The sequence below is a fragment of the Suncus etruscus genome, chromosome 11 (genome assembly GCF_024139225.1).
Source record: "Suncus etruscus isolate mSunEtr1 chromosome 11, mSunEtr1.pri.cur, whole genome shotgun sequence".
Classification (NCBI taxonomy): Eukaryota; Metazoa; Chordata; class Mammalia; order Eulipotyphla; family Soricidae; genus Suncus; species Suncus etruscus.
Window position 1 is genome coordinate 98,507,285 of NC_064858.1, and position 15,096 is coordinate 98,522,380.

General features: G+C 43.8%; 1 protein-coding gene across 1 annotated transcript in view; it reads right to left on the reverse strand.

Moving 5' to 3' along the window:
- CPM (carboxypeptidase M) overlaps nt 1–11,923 on the reverse strand; it is a 71,154-nt gene extending 59,231 nt beyond the window's left edge. Inside the window, exon 1 of the mRNA XM_049782759.1 lies at nt 11,733–11,923. Coding sequence (XP_049638716.1) covers nt 11,733–11,907 — 175 coding nt within the window. The 5' untranslated portion in view covers nt 11,908–11,923. The remainder of the gene's footprint in view (nt 1–11,732) is intronic.
- Nucleotides 11,924–15,096: the final 3,173 nt, after the last annotated feature.

The following is a 15,096-nucleotide window of genomic DNA, read 5'->3' on the forward strand; positions in this document are numbered from 1 at the left end:
GGTGGTGCTCAGGGGTTACTCCTAGCTCTGCGCTCAGAAATCACTCCTGGCAGGCTAGGGGGACCAAAAGGGATTCTGGGGATTAAACCCAAGTCAGCTGCATGCAAGGCAAACACCCTACTCATTGTGCTATGCGCCGGCCCATCAGCTATTTCTTCCTTAAAACTTTTGTTTCACTTTTATTAGATAAGGTTGCTTTAAAGATAAGTTATAAAAGGTGGGAAAAATTTAAAGTCTTTCATTTTTAGTTGAATTTTTTTGGTTTTGGAATCACACCCAGTGATACTCCTGGCTCTGTGCTCAGGAGTGACTCTTGGGGAGGTGCTCAGAGAACCAAGGGTAGTGATGGGGATGAACTTAGGGTCATGGCTGAAGCAACTGCAAGCAAGGCAAGCAAGCCCCTTACCTTATCTCTCCAGCCCCTACTTTTACAAGAATGAAAATGTTTACATGTTATAGGGTACAGTGTGACCATATAGTGTTCACCACCAGTATGCCAGTATTCCTTGAAGTGGAAGGCAGCTTTGGATAGAGGCCTTTTCTTGCAGAATTGGGAGCTATTTCTAGGTGACAGAGTTAGAATTGAGCTGAACTTAATTGAATTCTTGAACACCTGCTTGTGTCCAAGAATGCTTGTTGGTGTGGAGACACCTCTGTACGTACCCCAAAACAAAATGGCTTTCAAGAACCTTCAGGGATTAAAAATTAAAATCAGGGACCAGAGAGATAGCACAGCGGCGTTTGCCTTGCAAGCAGCCGACCCAGGACCTAAGGTGGTTGGTTCGAATCCCAGCGTCCCATATGGTCCCCCGTGTCTGCCAGGAGCTATTTCTGAACAGATAGCCAGGAGTAATAATCCCTGAGCACCACTGGGTGTGGCCCAAAACCCCCCCCCCAAATTAAAATCAGTATATTTTCAAGAGTGGATTTATATATATATTTCCAAAATGTGTGTCTTTTTTATTGTCATTTAAAAATAATTTTAACCACACCTGATGATCAATGCTCAGGGATTATAGTCCTGGCTTTATCCTCAGAAACTACTGATGTGCTCAGGGGACCATATGGGATGCTGGTGATAGAACCCAGGTAGGGCATGTGCAAGGCAAGTGCTTCACTACTGTGCTATTGCTCCAACTCAACGTGTACCTTTTTTCAAGTACTTGAACTAGGAATTAAATGTGTTGAATGGCCTTCACTGGAGATCTTTAAAACATTCTTGAGGACAGAAGGGAGAAGCTCCATAAAATAAAAAGGGTTTCAAACCTGTTTTACTCTTTTTTAGATTCGTTGTGGAGGGAAGGTTTTGTCATATGAGCCTTTTATTTCTGTTCATAAATTCTCTAAGTAGACACTTGAATTATGCCTGCACTATTCAAATAACACTAAGGGTTACTTACTCAAACGCTTCTTAGTGGAATGAACAAATATCTTCTCTATTTACTCTTTCTCCTCTTAAGGCATATTTGGTTTCTACTTGGAGAACCAAAAGGAGAAGTCCAAAACTACCCTGATCTTACTAGTGAAGAATTCAATTATGTTCTTCTCAGCCTGAAAGACTCCAATATCCTATTAAACTTCAGTGGTTTATCTTGAGCTGTGTTACATCAAGCCCCCAATTCCAAAGCCCTACGGTCTCAAATTACTTACCATAAAACCTAAAGACAGGCTATATGGCAAGAAAAAAACAACTATTTTGAGACTAGAGTACTTCCTACACAAGATTTCTAACTATCTGAATTTATAGATATAGTTATATATCAGTAAGTGTGCAACATTAAAAATATACATTTTCTATACTTTTTACAATAACAGATGAGAACATTATTATTTTTTTTTGAGACCATTATTTTTCAGAGGGGAACATAACCCTCCCTAAAATCTCTCAGTATATTCCAAAGATGGGCCCAAGGTGAAAATACTGTAATGAAGGCTTAGGGTCTGAAACTAAGGAGACAAGGTCTGAAGAGGACCACTGTTGGGAAAAGGCTGAGAAACATGCCAGAGGCTAGACTATTTAAAGCAAATTTATACTGAGATGTTTCATTTACGATGCATAGGAAAACCCTCTGGCTTGTCCCAGTCTGCCTATAATATGCACATGCTTTGGGTTTAGGATTTTAAGATATGGCCGGTACATGCCTTGCTGGTTCAACTTAAAGCTACAAGAAGGCACTCAGGAGGAACCCTAGGAAACCCTAGAAAAGCCTCTGCCCACAAGACCAAACAAGGTTTCCTTCCTGGAACATGTCATTTGGAATGAAGCCTCAATGAACTAAATAAATGATTAAATAATTTCTCATGTTTATGCTTACTCTAAAAATGGGACACTGCTACCTTTTAGCTGGCCACACATCATATATCATATAATTACATACAGCGACAGGAAAGAATCTTCATTATGTTTTAGGGAATCTCTCAGATCTTGTGACTTTGGGTTCTCTAAGGAAAGTTCTGGTTACTTCAGGGAGATAAGATTCCTGGGTATGCAAACTAGTGGACAATACTTTATTTAAGCAAAAAGAAGGGCTAAAATATTGTTGTTGTTGTTTTTCCGCCTAACTCCAGGACAGAGAAAATCTTTGCAATATGGAAAGCACTATTATTAAAGCCTTTACTGATTATTCTGAAGGTGATTATCTTCAGCACTGGCTATGTTTAGGGTAAGTCCATGGAGAATGTTTGAGGGCAACTGGTTTGAAGTTGGTAGCATTTTTCTGACACTAAGCTCTTCAAGCATCCTCATTGAAGCTACTATGTATGCAAAGAGTATCAGAGCAGATTTCTAAGCCTCTCAGCAAATAGTTATACTGTGTGGTACTGAACTGGGAAGATTACCCATTGTATTAAATCACTAGATATAAAGATCTAGCTTTATCTCCCTCTCCTAACCTAGATGCATACTGGTATTTTATATACTCTTGTAATTTCTTTTTTATTTAAGGATTCTTTTTTTTTTTTTTTTTACCTTATTTCTTCCTTTATTCTTAGAGAAAAGACTATAGGCAGTAATTATCTCTCAACTCTAAATATTGCTGTCCTGTCCTCAGATCATGACTTCTATACCTATGTACTGATTAAAAATAGAAAGCAGGGGCCAGAGAGATAGCATGGAGGTAAGGCATTTGCCTTGCATGCAGGACAGTGGTTGGAATCCCAGCATCCCATATAGCCTCCCAAGCCTGCCAGGAGCGATTTCTGAGTGTAGAGCCAGGAGTAACCCCTGAATGCTGCTGGGTGTGGCCCAAAAGCCAAAAGCCAAAAAAAAAAAAAAAAAAAAAAAGAAAGAAAGAAAGAAAGAAAGCAATTTCTTTTAGATGTTGGCTAAATAAAGTTGAAATAGTTTTTTTTTTCCCCACACTAGGCTGTGCTCAGTGTTTATTCCTGGCCCTGCAGTTAGAGATCACTTTTAGTGGGTTTGGAAAATTATATGGGGTACCAGGGGTCAAACTTGGGTAGGACTTGTGCAAGGCAAGTGCCCTACTTGTATTATCTCTCCGGTCTTGTTTTAGATCAATAACTTCTATTAGTCAATGATACCTTTTATCACTAATATTTTATAATTCCTTTATTATGTTGTCCAAAAATTTATAGAAAAATACATAATAATTATAAAATATAAATATGACAGTCAACTGCATATGAAAAGAAAACAACTTATAATAAAGTGTGACAACATATTTAAAATTTTTTCTTTGTTTATAGGCCATATCTGGCCGTGTTTAGGGCTTACTCTTGATTCTGTGTAAGGAATCCTGGTGGGAACTGGGGAACCAAACATGGTGCCAAAGATTGAATCTGGGTCAACTTCATGTAGGGCAAATACTTTACCTGATGTACTATTTTCCTGGTACCAACATATTTAAAATGTTCCTCTTTTTTTCTACATTTTTATACTTTATTTAAAAACTGCAGTTTTTAAAGTTGTTCACAATACAGTTGTTAATTGTATTCAATGCTCTAATACAAAATCTTTTTTTAAGGGCTTACTTCTGGCTGTACTCAGGAGACCATATGTGATGTCAGGGATTAAACCAGAGTTGGCTGCATGCAAGGCAAACACCCTGCCTTTTGGACTATCACTCCAGTCCCCATATTTAAAATTTTGAGCATGAGTAATCATAATGAAACAGATACCTTTATCTTTATTTAATATCCCCATGAATGAAACTTTTGCAAATGCAGACTGGGTGGCTACTGATGTTAAAGTCATATATGTAAAATATTTCTCAAATTCAGGGATGATTATACATGATTTCTTCCAAATTAACCTATGGTAACCTAACCTAAAAAGTCTATATTAAAACTGTGAGTATAGGGGCTGGAGAGATAGCATGGAGGTAAGGCATTTGCCTTTCATGCAGAAAAGGTCATTGGTTTAAATCCCAGCATCCCATATGGTCCCCTGTGACTGCCAGGAGCTATTTCTGAGCATGGAGACAAGAGTAACCCCTGAGTACTGCTGAGTGTGATCCCCCGCCAAAAAACAAAACAAAACAAAACAAAAAACCTGTGAGTATATAGGAATTTTTGTATATAAAAGATTCTTTTTGGTTTTTCTGTTTGTTTTGAGGCATACTCAGCAGTGCTCGGGGCACAAATGGGATGCCTGGGATTGAACCTGGGTCGGCTACTTGCAAGGCAAGCACCTTACCCGCTGTAGTAGCTCTCTTGCCCTATAGATTTGTTTTGGACTCAGCAACTAAGTTTAGTCAGTTTTTCACTAATGGAGTAAAAAATGTGTGTGTATCAATTTTTTATGCCTATTCTGAGCATTGCTGACATGATCAGGAATTTCCCTCCATTCAAAGTCTTAAAAATTCTGACCTGTCTTCCCACTCAGTTCCAAATTATCCCCTAGGGGGCAGTACAGTTCTTAATGAGAGCCATTGTCCTCAACCCTCAGGAGAGATTTGTGGGTGGATATCCCCCAAGAGGGCCCATCAGGATCGCAGCTTTCTCCTTTTCCACACAGTCCAAGAGTTTGGGCATAACCAAAGAGAAATGCAACTCTAAACAAAAGATGAAAGTCCGATGGCTTTGGCTAGAACTGTGAATATGGAAAAGAGACCAATGAATTTTCTAGAATTTCAGCATATGAAAAAAAGTGAATAGGGAATTTTTCTGGAATAACAGAGAATGCTATTCATGATTGAGAATGCTTGTTAACCTTTCCTGATTTACTTGGCTCAGGGATAAGGGACAAGGTGACAGCAGATATGAGAAGGGGAGAAGGAGAGGAACAGAAAAAAAAAAAAAAAGAAAATAGCATTCTCTATAGTGAGGAAGTTAAGAATTCAGTATATGATATAAGACAGATTTGAGAGATAAAGACAATCATCTCTAACTATTCCTTTCATCTAAAATCTTCCAATATAAATTTGGGGGCCATAATGTCATTCCATTATTAGAATAATTAGGCGAAACATACACGTAAAGTGCCAGGCCAATAGAAAAGTTCACTGTTGTTTTCTGTTATGATACTTAAGATCTTGGTTAGGAAAAGGCTCAATTGATAGAAGACTGTAACTAGATTTGAGATGCCATAGCCCCCCCCCCCCACTCCTAACCCTAGCACTACTGGTGTGATCTTTATTCAACAAAAAAGATTTAAATTCTACCTGCTTCTCCTACTACTTAAACACCCTTTACTTTTTTTTTTTAATGATTTTATTTAAACACCATGATTACATGGTTGTTCATAATACAGTCCCCCCCCCCCCCGCCCACAGTTACAAAGTTGTTCATGATTGAGTTTCAGTCATACCATGTATAACATACTTCACCAGTACACATTTCTTAGGGCACATTCTTGGGAACATTGGTGAATGTCCCCAGTTTCTACTGTCATTCCCCCTGATTGCCTCTGGGGTAGATATTCTCTGTCTCTGTTTCTGTCTTTGTCTCTGTCTCTGTCTCTCTCTCTCCTTTTTTCCTCTTTTAGACATTGTGGTCTGCAATATTGTTACTGAAGGGATATCTTGCATATCACTTTATCTCCTTTTATCATCTAGTTCTTGTCGAGAGTGATCATTTCCAACTGTCATTGTCATAGTGAACCCTTCTCTGCCCTAACTGTACTCGCTCACTCTGTGGCAATCTTTCTACCATGGAATGGTCCTTCTGGACCTCGTCTCTATTGTCTGTGGATATTATTACCATACTATCTTTTGTGTGTGTGTGTGTGTGTGTGTGTTTTATCACACCAGAAGGGTTACTTCTGGCTCTGCACTCAGAAATTACTCCTGGCAGGCTTAAGGATCCATATAGGATGCCAGGGATTGAACCGGGGCTGGCTGCGTGCAAGGAAAACACTCTGCCCTCTGTGCTATAGTTCTGGTCGCTGTCTTTTTTTTTTTTCCCTCAATATCCCACAAATGAGAAGGATTATTCTATATATATCCTTCTCCCTCTGACTCATTTTGTTCAGTGTATTACTCTCCATATCCTTCCACGGATAAGCAAATGTCATGACTTCATTTGTTCCTAACAGCTGCTTAGTGTCCATTTTGTAGATGTACGACTGTTTATTTATCAACTCATCTGTTCTCAGGCACTTGAATTGTTTCCAGGTTTCGGCTATTGTGAACAGGGCTGCAATGTTGAACACTTTTTATACTTCGTAAAGATCACTAAACTGTCACTCTAGATTAGCAGAGCCGAGACAGCATATAGTGTAAATCTTATAATATGTATTCTAACAATTGTAGTCATAAAAGTAAAAAAGGTAAAATTATTTTTAAATTAACTTGTTCTTGGCACCCAAAATAACAGATAACCTGCTGCCAGATATGTGCCAAGCAGTTATGCAACACCAGAGATAGGAACTAATAACCATGCATATGTAAGGTTGCAAGGCAGGTGCTTTAAGTCATGACACTATTCCTCCAGATCCTTATGCATTTCTTGGTTAATCTATAAATGAAAAAATTACGATTTCAATGTAAAAAATATTGTTCATGGACTATTTCACTCTTGGGGGTAACTGAAACTTCAAAAGCAACTTTTGGCACGTGCTGAGGTGGCCAGTCACATTTCAGCTATTTATTTCATTTATTTCAACGATTTGCTGGCTACTGCACTGGACCACAGTAGAAAAGTGATGTGCAAGGAAGAAATGCAGATTTGCATGGAAACCTCCTTTCTAACTCTTACCAGCAATGTGATCTTCTACAAGTTAATAAATTTCTCTGTCTCGTTTGGCCTGTTCCGATAAAGAGACTCAAGCTTACTTTGAGTTGAGCTGGAAATAATATATAGAGCCAGAGAAAGTCTCTGTGAAGAGATTTTTTTATTATTTATCCTTTTCCTGTTGTAATCTTCCTTATTCAGATTTTAAAAAGATTAAAATTAGCAGGAGGCAAGATAAGCTTCTTCTTTCAGGGGATGGGAGCTTTCCAAGCAATGTTCATGTGATCAGGCTGCTGTACCTAGAGATAGCTGGCCAAGAAGCTGAGTGGTCCAATGCCTGGGTCAGTGATGTGGGAAGCCAGCAAGATCTTATCCAGTGAAAGTGGGTGATGAGGGTTGGGTGGGAGGTAGTCATATGGTGCCAGGGATCCAACTTGGGGCCTTGAACATGCAAAGGATACACTCCAGAACTTTGAGCTATTTTCCTATACAACTGAGATTTTTAAAAGAGGGCCAGAGAGCTAGCTCAGTGGGTAGGGTGCTTTCTTACCATGTAGGTACCCGACCCAGGTTTGAACCCTGGCACCATGTAGAGTCTCCAAAGCCAGACCAGGAATAAGCACTGAGCTAAACTGGGTTTGGCTGTTCAAAAATATATGCTTAAAAGATATTCAAATAATATTCTTTTTTTGGGGGACACACCCGGTGACGCTCAGGGGTTACTCCTGGGTATGCGCTCAGAAATTGCTCCTGGCTTGGGGATCCATATGGGATGCGGGGGGATCGAACTGTGGTCCGTCCTAGGTTAGCGCATGCAAGGCAAATGCCCTACCCGCTTGTGCCACCACTCCAGCCCCTCAAATAATATTCTTAACACAAAGACAGTAAGACATCCATCTCATCTTAAATAATGGTAAAACTAATTTGGGGAGTTGAGATGCAACGTGGAGAACAGGGCAAGGGACGTTCATATTAAATACAGTTGTATTTTTAAAGAAGTTACCTGACACCAAAGATCCAATAACATACATTCTTGCTTATTTACAAGGATATTGTAAGGTATCTGTATCACTCAACAAATATTCGATCCAAGCAAACATATATAAGTTACTAATGATGCGTGAGGTAACCTGTTGGACCAAGAGGCTTAGGCACTCCCTGAACTGAATGAGAGGAAAAGTAAATGAACCAATGAGTTATACACATTTTTTGATTGTCCTCAGTTCACTGGTCAGTTCTTTAAGTAGCTTCTCTTGTTTCTTTGTGATTTTCTTTACTGTGTCCTCAGGTGATGGGGTTTCCTTTAAAAGGCTCAGCTATAATATAGACAATCTATTCAGGCTGAATGCAGGGGAAGAATATACACACAGTCAATTAGTCTAGGGTGCTTTAAAATTAAAAATGAAAAAAAATTCCAATAGAAGGTACTTATCATGAATTATTATGACATGTGTCAATGGTTTGTAGCATCACTTTTTATACCAGAGATCATCAGAATCTATCCAGATGTCAGAAACAATAACTTTATTACCTGGCACAATTCAGGGGGACTCTATGGGGTGGCTGCATGCAGGGTCTTACCTGCTATACTATCTCTCCAGGTCCAAGGAAAATTTTCCAAGGAAAAAGTAAAGTATACCAAAGAAAATTCATATAATTGATAGGGTAAATAAAATACTTGATAGAGGCCGTGCATACCTGCACACTTTGCCAATTTTGGACGTAAGTAATAAGAAAATTTGAAGTGTGGACAAAAGTAGAATAGAATCCATGATTGTGAAAAAGTATATTATATATATGATTTATAGAAACTGAAAATGCATCTGGCTAAGAAGAAACACTACCTTCCTTTCTAGGTAAATTGCCTATCTTTACAATTAAGAAAGAAAGAAAATGAAATGGTTTATGCAGTAACTGTTTTTATCATTAAATTTATCTTATACTCTGAGGACAGGAAGACCAAGGGAAACTACTTATCTAGTGAAATGGTTCATCTAGAGCCCAAGGAACTCTTGCATCCAATGTTCATACTAATGACAGCTTTACTTCAGCAGCGTGTTCTTCTTGATACAAGTATGTGAGCTAATCTCTCAACTGGAATCAATGGGAAGATCTGGTTTTTTTTTAATCCAAGTTATTATTTAGAATACAATACAAACCACTAGGCTGCTAATGTCAGTATATATTTTTTTAAAAGTCTTTTTTTGGGGGGCCTGGAGAGATAGCATGGAGGTAAGACATTTGCCTTGCATGCAGAAGGTCAATGGTTCAAATGCCGGCATCCCATACGGTTCCCGAGCCTGCCAGGAGCGATTTCTGAGCATAGAGCCAGGAGTAACCCCTGAGCGCTGCCAGCTGTGACCAAAAACAAAAAAACAAACAAAAAAAAAAGAGGAAGATGGGGGACATTGGTGATGGGAATGTTGCACTGGTGAAGGGGGCTGTTCTTTTTATGACTGAAACCCAAGTACAGTCATGTTTGTAATCAAGGTGCTTCAATAAAGATATTATAAAAGAGAAAAAAAAAGTCTTTTGGTGGTGCTTTGGAGTCACTCCTGGAAGTGTCTGGTGTTTCAAGGATTCCTCAGTGGTATTGAGGATGAAACTGGGGTTAGCGCCATGCAAGGCAAACAACTTACTACCTGTACTATCTCTTGGATTTCATCAAATCTTACTGTAACGTAAATCTCTAGTGCATACAAAGTTAAAGTTAAAAGAAAAAAAAAAAGAACCTGCTGACTTCACTATGATCTGATAAAATAGATCAAAATAGCTCCACTTTATTATTTATTTTTTGGGTCATACCCAATAGTGCTCAGGACTTACTCCTGGCTCTGCTTTCAGAAATCGCTCCTGGCAGGCTCTGGGGACCATATGGGATGCCAGGAATGGGAATTGAACCCAGGTCCATCCTAGGTTGGCTACGTGCAAGGCAAACGCCATACCACTGTGCTATTGCTCTGGCCCCCCAAAATAGCTTCACTTTAAGGGCCCCCCCCAACTTTCTTTAGCAAGCACTTTGTGCTCCAAAACATAAAAACCTACCAACTCCTTTCGTATCTGAGATGAGCAGCATCTTCATCATTTTGTGGTTTAAAGGATGACAGAGCAATAACTCAAGCTAGTTGTGTTCTAGCTCTCCTTTATTAACATAATTAGGATTCTTAGATCTTTGGAAATTGCTCTTTTCTAGCCCCAGGGAAAACTGATTTCAAAATGCTGAATACATACGGTGATTCAAAATTTGATTTCTCACACATTCAGCCTCATCATTTGGACTATAGAGCAATATCGGCATCAACTATTTGGCAACGTTATTTAAAAACCAAGACATCATAAACCGCAGCCCTCCACACAGCACTGACATAAGTCAATTTATGCAATACTTCTTTAACACGAAAATCATGACCTTAATCTTTTTTGGGAAAGTGATTAAGAAGATGGCAATTAAGAAACTTCCAGCTTGCCTCAAAAGCTTTGAGCTAAAATCCAGCTAAGAGTCCAAACACACCTTATAAAGAATTGAAGTCAAAATGGAATAAACTTGACAAAACTTTTGATTGAAACACTATTTTCTGCTCATTTATTTGGGGAAGCCAATATTTTATATTATCTATAATATATATTTAAATATATATATAAAGGGCTAAGAAATAACACACTTTTGGGCCTGGAGAAGTAGTACCATGGGCAGGTGCTAGCTTTGCACGTGCCCAATCCAGGCACTTCATCATACCTGGCACCGCTGGGTGTGGCCCAAAATAGAAAAGAAAAAGAAAAAAATTTTTGATGAACTTATTTCCCTTGTTCTAGAAATGCTTTGAAGGACATGAATCTGCATTCTAGTTAGATTATAAACTCATCATCTGAGTCATATTCGACAAAATACTCATTTCCTTATGATTCAAATTCTCCATTGATAGAAATGAGGATTACTTTAGAATACAAAGCTACATGTTTATCCCAAACATATAATGCCTCAAGTAAAACATAAAGCAGTTAAAGATAAACATGCAATTAATAGGGTCCGTATCCATCACACTAACACGTCCAACCGTTCATTGTCTTATAAAAAGGCACATAATCTGCAGCAAAGACACTTTGACATAGTTTTAAAAGTCATAGGATTTAATCACACATAGCAGATCTCTAACCAATTTACACTATTGGATTAAGTACACTAAGAGAGAACTACACTATTTTACTTTAAAAGAAGCGTGAAAAGATGATGACACTGGATCTAAATTGCATTCCAAAAATATTCAAATGAAAGGGAAGAGGCAGGAAAAAAAAAGTTCATCTAAGGAAAGGAAGGGAAACTCCAAGCGCACCATCAAGGACACCCAAAGTCTCCCAGACCCTAAGGGGCGAGTCTGGGATCCCCTGGGACTCAAAGACACGCAATGACAGTGGAACCTCAGGTCCCCCCCCCAGGTAAGTGGAACCCCAAGTTTCCAGAGGTGACACTCCACAGCAAATACTTCGAGACCTCCCGCCCAGCTAGGAGCACCTTCAGGGGGGCCCCAGGACAAGCCTGGGGGTGCATCTGATGAATGACAGCGGGGCCCGGGCGATGCACACGCGCCGGGGAGTCCTCCTACCTTGGACCGAGGTGCCCACGCTGTGCAGGTGAGTGATGGAGCCGTGATCGCGGGCCACCGCCTGCAAGAACGCCTCCATCTGCTGCTGGTGGTGGTAGCCGAAGTCCAGCGCGGCTGCCAGGGGCAGCAGCAGGGCCAGGCAGAGGCAGAGGCAGAGGCGCGTCCTGCAGCCCATGTCCTGCAAATGCACGAAGACGACCGGTCGTCTCCCTCGCGTGGCGCCGGGACGCTAGTGCCTGGGCGCTCCAAGGCTCGGCTCCCCAGGAGGTCAAACTTCTGGGGTGTCCCCGACCCGCGCCCGATCGCCCGGGACCTCACCGTGCCCGGCGCGCGCCTCCCGGTCCAGCCCGCCCGCGGCCGCCGTCGGGGTTGCGGCGGCAATATACCAGGGCCGGGGGCGGGGCAACTGAAGACCACGCCCAGACCATGCCCATATACGGGCAGACCACGCCCAGATACAGCCAGACCACGCCCAAACCAAGCTAGACCACGCCCAGACCAGGCCGGGCCCGACCACGCCCAGACACAACAAAACCACGCCCAGAGGCGCCCATATACGGCCAGACCACGCCCAGACACAGAAAGACCACGCCCACACACAACCAGGCCACGCCCAAAGCAGACAGACCACGCCCAGAGCACATAAACCACGCCCACAAAGAACCAGGCCACGCCCAGGCCACGCCCCGCGCCTGATTGACGTCCCGTCGGCCCGCGCGTCTTCGCTAATTGCGAACCTGAGCTCGCAGGCTCTGGACCGCGCGCGGGATCCGAGCTGCGGCGGGAGTGCGGGGCTGGGTTTGGGGGTCCGGAGGGGCTCCCCAGGGACCCCGAGCTCAGGTGTGGGACGTGCGTCTTAGACGGTCTCGGCTCTCCCGTCCACCGATCCAGCCCCGGGAGCCTCCCCACCCCCAAACGGCGCACCGTGAGGCCATCGGGGGTGGTCTCGGGCCGGCTGCGCGTTTGCAAGTCCCGGGAGCGACGCGAGCCCCGAGTTGGGCCCCCTCGCTCGAGCGGCTTCTGCAGCTTGGAAGCCCGCGCCGGCTCCTGCGGATCTGCCAAGTCCGCAGGCGTCGGGCTCTCCGGGTTTGGGTGTGCAGGCGAGTCCAGCAACTCGGAGCGCAGCTGCAAGCTGGAAACCCACCCGGCGTGGCTCTTGGATCCTGGAACAGACAGAGCTCGCTTGTTTATCTCCTTCCCTTCCCTTCCCTCTTCCCTTCCCTCTTCCCTTCCCTCTTCCCTTCCCTCTTCCCTTCCCTCTTCCCTTCCCTCTTCCCTTCCCTTCCCTTCCCTTCCCTTCCCTTCCCTCTTCCCTTCCCTTCCCTTCCCTTCCCTTCCCTTCCCTTCCCTTCCCTTCCCTTCCCTCTTCCCTTCCCTTCCCTTCCCTTCCCTTCCCTTCCCTTCCCTTCCCTCTTCCCTTCCCTTCCCTCTTCCCTTCCCTTCCCTTCCCTTCCCTTCCCTTCCCTTCCCTTCCCTTCCCTTCCATCTTCCCTTCCCTCTTCCCATCCCTTCCCTTCCCTACCCTCTTCCCTTCCCTTTCCTCTTCCCTTCCCTTCCCCCTTCCCTTCCCTTCCCCCTTCCCTTCCCTTCCCTCTTCCCTTCCCTTCCCTTCCCTTCCCTCTTCCCTTCCCTTCCCTTCCCTTCCCTTCCCTTCCCTTCCCTTCCCTCTTCCCTTCCCTTCCCTTCCCTCTTCCCTTCCCTTCCCTTCCCTCTTCCCTTCCCTCTTCCCTTCCCTCTTCCCTTCCCTCTTCCCTTCCCTCTTCCCTTCCCTCTTCCCTTCCCTCTTCCCTTCCCTCTTCCCTTCCCTTCCCTTCCCTCTTCCCTTCCCTTCCCTTCCCTTCCCTTCCCTTCCCTCTTCCCTTCCCTTCCCTCTTCCCTTCCCTTCCCTTCCCTTCCCTTCCCTTCCCTTCCCTTCCCTTCCATCTTCCCTTCCCTCTTCCCATCCCTTCCCTTCCCTACCCTCTTCCCTTCCCTTTCCTCTTCCCTTCCCTTCCCCCTTCCCTTCCCTTCCCTCTTCCCTTCCCTTCCCTTCCCTTCCCTTCCCTCTTCCCTTCCCTTCCCTTCCCTTCCCTTCCCTCTTCCCTTCCCTCTTCCCTTCCCTTCCCTACCCTCTTCCCTTCCCTTTCCTCTTCCCTTCCCTTCCCCCTTCCCTTCCCTTCCCTCTTCCCTTCCCTCTTCCCTTCCCTTTCCTTCCCTTCCCTTCCCTTCCCTTCCCTCTTCCCTTCCCTCTTCCCTTCCCTCTTCCCTTCCCTTCCCTTCCCTTTCCTTCCCTTCCCTCTTCCCTTCCCTCTTCCCTTCCCTCTTCCCTTCCCTTCCCTACCCTCTTCCCTTCCCTTCCCTTTCCTCTTCCCTTCCCTTCCCCCTTCCCTTCCCTTCCCTCTTCCCTCTTCCCTTCCCATCTCTTCCTTCCCTTCCCTCTTCCCTTCCCTCTTCCCTTCCCTTCCCTTTCCTCTTCCCTTCCCTTCCCTTCCCTCTTTTGCTTTTTGGGGACACACCCGGTGACGCTCAAGGGGTTCCTTTTGGCTCTTCGCTTCCATATGGGACTCTGGGGGATCGAACCACGGTCCGTCCTAGGTTAGCGCGTGTAAGGCACACGCTCTACCGCTTGCGCCACCTCCTCTCCATCCATCTAAGAATAAGTTGCAGTCAATAAAAGCTATCTCACTTAACTTAATAAATAAATAAATAAATAAATAAATATGGAAAGCTGAAAAGTCACAAAGAGCGCCAGGATTGCAAATCCGACACTCCAGGACTCCTTCTTGGCCACTAGTTTCTCACCTCTCTGCCTCAGAGGCTTAGTTCTGGAAGGATCATAACCCATGTTTGCACTAGAACAAGGGCCCCGCCGAGCGCTGAGATTGAGGTGGTGCACATCCTACTCACTCCTCCTCCAGGTGTTGGTGACTGTCAGTCTTTCCCAAAGTTTTCCCCCAAACTGCGGGGGTCGGGGGACGTTGTCGAATGAATCCAAGGACTGGGGACTATTAAGGTTGGAGAAATAATATTGCCTTTAGGGTGCCTGTCTGGTGCCAGTTCCTGGCACCCCTTGGGTTTCCACAGCAGCACCAGGAATGAGCCTTGAGGTGAGAGCCAGGAATAAGAAAGCCCAGGGGAGGACCGCTGTGTGTGTGGCCTGAACACACACACAAAGGAAAAATAAAGGGGGACGAACTGCTAGTGATTTCTGGGTCTTTCTTGCTCCAGAGACAATTTCTTTTGTAGAAAGGGGCTCTCAGGAAACCCTGAGATTCTATGGCATCTGAACTCAGGGAGTGCAGATCTAAGAGTTAAAACCTGAGCACCCCACAATCAGGTTCCCAACTCTTATTCTGGCTCTCAGTGGTTGTGTCAGCTCACTGGT